This window comes from Vicia villosa, linkage group LG1 (genome assembly GCF_029867415.1).
Source record: "Vicia villosa cultivar HV-30 ecotype Madison, WI linkage group LG1, Vvil1.0, whole genome shotgun sequence".
Taxonomy (NCBI): Eukaryota; Viridiplantae; Streptophyta; class Magnoliopsida; order Fabales; family Fabaceae; genus Vicia; species Vicia villosa.
The window spans coordinates 89,258,035-89,265,214 of NC_081180.1; the positions used below are offsets into that span (position 1 = coordinate 89,258,035).

The 7,180-nt window shown below is 33.7% G+C and overlaps 1 protein-coding gene across 1 annotated transcript; it reads right to left on the reverse strand.

Annotated features, from left to right (window-relative positions):
- Positions 1 to 249: 249 nt before the first annotated feature.
- LOC131611849 (type IV inositol polyphosphate 5-phosphatase 7-like) lies at positions 250 to 5,513 on the reverse strand. Its single transcript, XM_058883698.1, has 12 exons — positions 5,064 to 5,513; positions 4,855 to 4,942; positions 4,647 to 4,721; positions 4,456 to 4,540; positions 4,264 to 4,368; positions 3,368 to 4,061; positions 3,038 to 3,231; positions 2,522 to 2,779; positions 1,979 to 2,244; positions 1,072 to 1,171; positions 872 to 978; positions 250 to 748 (listed from the first exon to the last, which is right to left on the reverse strand). Exons 1-9 carry the CDS (start codon positions 5,091 to 5,093, stop codon positions 2,022 to 2,024), a joined length of 1,752 nt encoding a protein of 583 aa, XP_058739681.1. The 5' UTR covers positions 5,094 to 5,513; the 3' UTR covers positions 250 to 748; positions 872 to 978; positions 1,072 to 1,171; positions 1,979 to 2,021.
- Positions 5,514 to 7,180: the final 1,667 nt, after the last annotated feature.

Genomic DNA, 7,180 nt, shown 5'->3' on the forward strand with positions numbered 1-7,180 from the left:
AATTGTTAATGTTTCAACTAATGATTTAGCATTAGTCCTTTTCTACAATTGTTAATGTTTCAACTTTTCTTAGGGATCCTAAATAAACACACACACCAAAAAAACAGGTAATAAGGTAAAGTAGCTAAGGTCCATCTAGTCAAAAGTAAACAACAGCAATTGAAAGGTATGTAAATAGCATCTTGAAAGAAGAGAGGGCCCTGTTGTATAATAGAACTTCCAACAATTTTCCCTCCCAAACTTGCATGCCTCTTTTGGTTTTGCTAAATACTCAAATACTGTTCCTCATTAGTAAAAAAGAAATTTTAGCGTAAAAATTGATATTGTTAGGTTGGACGTCATCAACAGGGTTTAAATCCTGATACTTACGGTTGTGTGTGTGAGTTTTTTGTGGTTATTACCACTTTGTCTACGGACCAAAAAGAGCCTCGGCAACAATAGTGCTTTACTATTTGATTTTGATGTCAAAACCAACTTTATCAGTAAAAAAACTATCATGCAGATTGCAGACACAGACAGAGAACTCAGCACAAGAGAATTTCTGGAATCAATTATGAACTTCAATATCTTTTTTACTGTGGCAGCAATCACTATACATCAAAACTCTCATTCTCTTTACATTACATTAAATAAAGTTAGCGCCAAATGATTATTCTGACAATCTTCCACCTTCATTCAGTCATCATAAATATTCCCTAAAATCAATTATAAAAAATCTTGAATAAAAAAGAATCTTCTGTTCAACTACCTGCATAATAAAAAAAAGCTTTGATCATTAGTAAGCATGTACTATCTATTGTTGTTAATTAAAAGTGAACATGAACTAGCATTATTAATTTAATATTTAGTAACAACAATGTAGTAGTAGTACCTAATGATTGTTAGAAGGGAAACTTTGAGTGTTTGTTAATTTGGTATCAAGATGATGTGTTGGATTGATCATGTGTTAGGGAAAGCACCAAAACTAGAGATTGTAAACTGAAAAAGATAAAGTGGAGGCAAAATTAGACAAAGAAATGAGGCAAAAGCAGAACAAAGAAAAAAGCATGAAAGAGAGAAGAAAAAACTAACCTTTTTCGGTATGTGGGAAATGGGTTGTCCCTATCTATCTCCCTCCATTGAAAGAATTTCTTCAAAGTAAAATCCCTATTGGTAAATGGGGACCATTTGGCTGAAACAGTAACAGGCGCATGTAAGATTTCCAATTCAAGTAAAAAAGAATATTTGTAATGACAATGAGAAAAGAACAAAAGGACTTCAAAGTAGAAGAGAATGAGATATAGACTTCTCATACTATACTTTAAACATAGTTTGTTTATGTTGGCTTTCAAATTCATGAAATGAATTCGTATATCTAATAGTGCATGATACACAACCTTGTTGGAAAACAACTTAATTAAGTGCTTGTAGCACAAGTATTTATCATATAAGTGTTAATGTAGAAGCTATCACAATCACAAAATATGAAATAAAGTCAAACTATGTTCATATAAGTTGTCTTTATAGAGTTTGTAGTAATAAGTTGAAAACAGCTTATCGACATGCCATAAGGTGTTTTCATGACCTCTACCAAACGTTCTTACAAGTGTTTATATTAGTAGATAGGCTCAAATAATTCAATTTAAACAGGCTAATTAATGGAAAAGATGATGTTGATATATTCTTTAGGTTGTATGTTGTGATTGCATGATCCAATATTCCATTCTATTGTGTTCAACTCTATATAAACCGGTTACAGCCTCAGAATCTTGTACTTTTGGTCTAACCAACAATATCATAAGGAAACATTTGGGCCCCCTTTTGGGGAAGGGTCAAGTTTGCCTAGGGTTCTGCGTATAGTCTTTTATTTTTCTATTTGGAAGTTGTATTTGAATGAGCTTATATAAAGAAAAAGAAAGAAAAAACAAACTCTAAGAGGCTTAAGTTCCACTATCTTACAAGCATGATTATGAGAGTGTGTAAGGAATAGATAAAGTACTTGATTATGGATGGACACGTTTCTGGTTCGGCCTTCCATATCTTTAGAAAAAGTTTAGTTCAGTATATCCCCCGGAATATGGCATAAGTTCATCCACCTCAATTCTGGAACCAGAACAACTCATACTTTTCTTCAATTTTCCATGAGTTGACTCAACCTCAGCCCAAAATATGCCATAAACAGGTCTATGGTCCGAAAATCTTGATTCCCCGCGAACATAAGATAGCTGATGGAGACCTTCTCCGTACCATAAAATACGGTCACACCTATAAAACAAAAAATATTCCAGTCAGCTTATGTTGTAACCATTTATCCAAACTAAATCGTATATCATGAAACAAACTTCATTTTGTAACATCTATTTCTTCCATGGTATACAATTGACTTTTAGCATTTATAGTGAATTTCTTCTAAATTCCTATTACGCTGTGTGATAATCTTGTTAAGAGTTCAACATTTAATCAAATAAGGCTTGAAAGATGTGTATATAAGCCGCTTTGGTAGAGTTGAATCAAGCTTAATCCAAATTCTAAGAAATCTTACCATGCAGGTGTTCTCCTTTTCTCCTTGGGGTGCATATCGTCTCCCGAGTATCGATCTGAATTAGTTGAATACTTGTATGTTGGAGGAAAATATATCTTCCCTTCATTCCATCCCACAAATGCGCGACCTCTTTTTTGCTCTATTCTCAACTGATCATTTTCTAACAATGCTCTCCAATTTTGCATCTCAACAAGTGCCTTCGCAGAACGGTAGGAGAGAGCGATCCGATAGTTCAAATCTCCAAGCCATATAATCCGACTACATTAATGAATTTAAAATGAGAATATGCAAATGAGAAGAAACGACAATAAAAAATAAAACCATTCTAATTAAGTAGTTATTCAATAGATTATTCACAGGAGCTCAATTAAGCATTAGTTATTCTATGAAGCTTGTTGAAATAAACTATTAAATGCATCCAAACACTAATATAAGTGACCATATTATGAGATAACATCAAGTAAACTCTTTCAAACATGACTTCAATTATAGATGAACATATACGCAGATTCTTACTCGTGCTCGAGGATTGTCTGAGGAGATTTCTCGTTGTCCACGCCATGAACACGGGGAAACCTAGTCTTTTTAAGAATTTCCAGTACATCAGAATTTCTTCTTAGTTCATCACCCTCTTTCTGTCCTGAGGTTAAATGACTACATATAAAGCAAAAGCTTGTTTCATGCACAGACATACTAATTGAGATGGATCCCTGCAAAATCCAACCAAAATAACTCTCATTTAAGCCAATCATCAGACAAGTGACCATCACTTTCGCCATAAATTTATTAATCTAAAGAAAAAACAAAAGTCGTGATTGTCATGAGTCATAATAAGCTAAAACTCACCTTATTTCCGAGATAACCCATCAATCCTCTGCCAACACACGATACTTTCATGTTTCGGACATGATCTTTGAGTTCTCCTTTTACCCATACAGTAAGGTAAATTCCCACCATTTGCTTACTTGCAACAAGGCAGTACCTTGAATGTCCCGGCATGCTATATCCATCTTCATTAGAGGCAGATCCACCATTAGTTGACATTGGAGAAAATAAGACTGTACTCGGTGAATCCACAAGGCCATTATCATCATCAGACGAACCCCATCTTGAATAATCACTCGGTCTCGAGTAGTCACTTGCTCTTGAATAGTCACTAGGCCTATAACCCCATCTTAAACTAGGATCAAAGTCACTGGGCCTGTTACCGAAAATTACACGGTCGCATACACTGTATCTTCGATCAACTTGCGGCTGAGAATTTGAAGGATCATTGTCCATTCCCCAACCACTAGAAGTCGTCTGGAACGATCGTCTGTGGAAGAAAGACGAATTCTTCTGCCTAGCTGATCCCTCGAAATCTGCATTCAGCTCCACAACTGGCTGAGGAATTGGAGATGGTGTATAACATCCACTACTTCCACTTGTTCCAGGAAGATTGTTTAAAGTCTTTCTGATAAGAGCCAGCCATTTTTTGGCAGGGCCATTGTCCTCTGCCCCTAGAATATTACCGGCATTCAATGGAACTACCTCTTGAAATCTGTAAGAAACGGGTAGAATAGAAAATATATCATTGCTAAAACAGTTAAGCCTTAAATATTCATTTTTTTGTAATTTGTAGAGATTGACCAAAAGCAAAATTTGAGATAAATATCAAGACTAAACACATATTTAGCCGAAAAGTTGATGTCAACTTCCATTGACGACTATACATATATATACCAACAAGCAACAATTCTTACCCAAGAACATAAATGTCAGCTGGTGGCGAGGAATGAAGCCAATCATCTACATTCAAATTACTTGGTGGTGATCTTCCAGCTACATTCCATGTAGCTACAAAAATGCTGCTCAATATTCACACAATTCATGAGAAACAGAACAAAACCATTTTTTTTCTTGCCAAAAAAGGTAAAATTGGAGAACTAGAATACCTATAGTTCTGCACATCGATAATTCGAGGATGATCAAGATTCATTCTTCCTCGCCTAACCTGACTGCTATTCCTACTAAACTTCTCTGCTCATAGAAATGTAAAAATGTCAGCATTTCAAATGATACTATCAAGAACATCAAAAGGGCATAGTCCAAGAAATGGTTTTGAATTTTGATTGACTCCTTTTACCTGTTTTGCTCTTTTTGATTGTGCATGGCTCTCTCTCAGAGAAGCTATTCCTACTTCCATATTCAACCTCACTTCCTGCAAAAGAAAAACAGTGTTACAACCTTCAATTCACCAAACGAAACAACAATAGTAACTGATTTTATTTGGAATTCTTGAAATTGATCACTATTGCCAACAGAGTTTTGAAGAAAAAAACAAAAACACAAACCTCCATAAACAACATCATCAGCTATAGAATCTTCACATTTGCTCTTGATATTAAAAAACTTCCTCACCATTTTCTTCGACCACGAGAGCTATTTCATCAAACATCATACATACACAAAATTAACACCTCACAATACACAAACCCATCACAATTAAAACATTGAAAATTTCATCTCCATAACCAAAATAACAACAAAAATTAACAAAAACCTTAGTTTTCTTTGAACTTTCATCTCCCATTTTGACACTTCTACTTCATATACACCTCCCAAACCAGTTAACAATATTTTCAGCTAAGAAACAAGAACAAGTTCATTTAGAGAGAGAAAGAAGAAGACTTTATGAAAAATGCATGGAAGTGAGAAGAGATTCTGAAGTAATAAGTAGAAGAAGACAATGCAGTAAGGCTAGAGATAGAAAGAGAAAGCAATCTCGTTGTTCTATGTAACAACAAGAGAAAACAAAGTAACGAATTTGAACAGAAAAAGCGCAGTAAAAGAGACAACATATGAAGCTTTATTAAATAGTTAAATACTAATAATAATCTTAGGTTGTGAGAAAAAGGGCAACGGGCAGGTTGGTTTAGCTTTTGGTTTGTGTGTGAAGTGAGTCGGGCAGGTGAACAAAGGGTGACCGTAGTCAGCAAAGTGGAGAGAGTAGTTGTTGTTTGGTTTTGTTGTGTGAAATGTGATGTGAGATCTAGTAGTGTTCTATAGGTGAATTCTGTCTACAGTGGTTTAAGATTTTTGGTCTTGGAAATAAAGTAAAAGTAGTTAAAGAGGAAAATAAAGATAAAGGTCTTGTGTAAATGATAATAACAATAATAATAAACAAATTTTCTTATTTTGTTGGACATGGAATGTTTGGGAGGGAAGCATAGTGGTCAAGTTATATAATTTGTCAATTGTTTGATTAACTTGAAAAGGTTTCTATTCCATTAAAGAATTAGAATGGTTCGGGTGAACTATGAAATAGAGGGGAGATGATTCACTGACTTTAAGGAGGAAACTGCACTCTAACTTTTTCTCAATACCTCTCTAACAATTCAATCGCTCACCTCTCTTTTTCTCTGTTTTTCAGTTCTTTTTTCACAAAAAATGTCTCAAGTCAGGCAAAGTTAGAGAGGAGAAAGTTAGAGAATCTCAATTCGAAATAGAGCTTTGGTATGGTGGATTCAGGGGTGGCCCTGAGCACGGGCTCGTGGGGCGGGAGCCCAGGGCCCCATAATTTTAGGGGCACCAAAATTTTTTTTACCCCTAATATAAAAATACTTGCTAGAATTTTATATATGAAAAATACTGAATAACAAAATTATAGGGGCACTACCATGTCAAAATTAATAAAAGAATGTAATTTCCCATAAATAAAATATAAAGCAGAATAAAATCAATTAATTCCCCTAAAATAAAATAAATTAATATTATGATGAAAATCCCCTAAAAACAACACTATGATGAAAATCCGTCTCAACTCACGCAACTGAATCTTGAGTTTGCTGAAGAGTCTTTCCGAAATAACTATTTCTTATATATTGTAGATCAAACAATTGATTCACTTGATAGAAGATTTGAGCAGTATAGCACATATGAAAATATTTTTGAATTTTTGTTTAGTATTGAAAGGCTTATATCATTATCTGGTAGGGACTTGAAAGCATGTTGTAAACATCGTGAAACTTGTTTAAAACATGACGATTCTCTTGATCTTGATGGTGGAATTTTGTTTGAAGAATTTAAAGTTATTAGAAAAGTTTTAACAATTGAATCAAAATCAAGCTATATGATATTGAGTTCTTTAAATACTTTTAATTGTTTTCCTAATGCACGCATAACTTATAGAATAATATTGACTATTCCTATCAGTGTTACATCTGTTGAAATAAGTTTTTCTGAATTAAAATTATTAAAATCTTATTTGTGATCTACTATGTCACAAGATAGATTAAATAGTCTTGCGTTGATTTCAATTGAAAATAATTTTTTGAAGAACCTTGAGTATGAGCAAATTATTAATGATTTTGTAATAAAAAATACTAAGAGGACGATATTTAAATAATTTTAAAGGTTGGGTAAACTTTTTTATAGAAAAAAAGATCGGATCAAAAAGAAGAATAATAAGTCTCTTTATAGTGATTTATGTTTTGATGTAGTATAAACATTGATTCAAAGATCCATACTTGTATTTATTTTGCACAATCTCAAATGAAAATGTATTTATTATTAAATTTTTTTATTATGACACCACTCTTTTAATTCGCCCAGGGCACCAAAATTCAAAGGACCGGCCCTGGGTGGATTAAGCTTCTAATACGATTGAGAGAGGTCTGG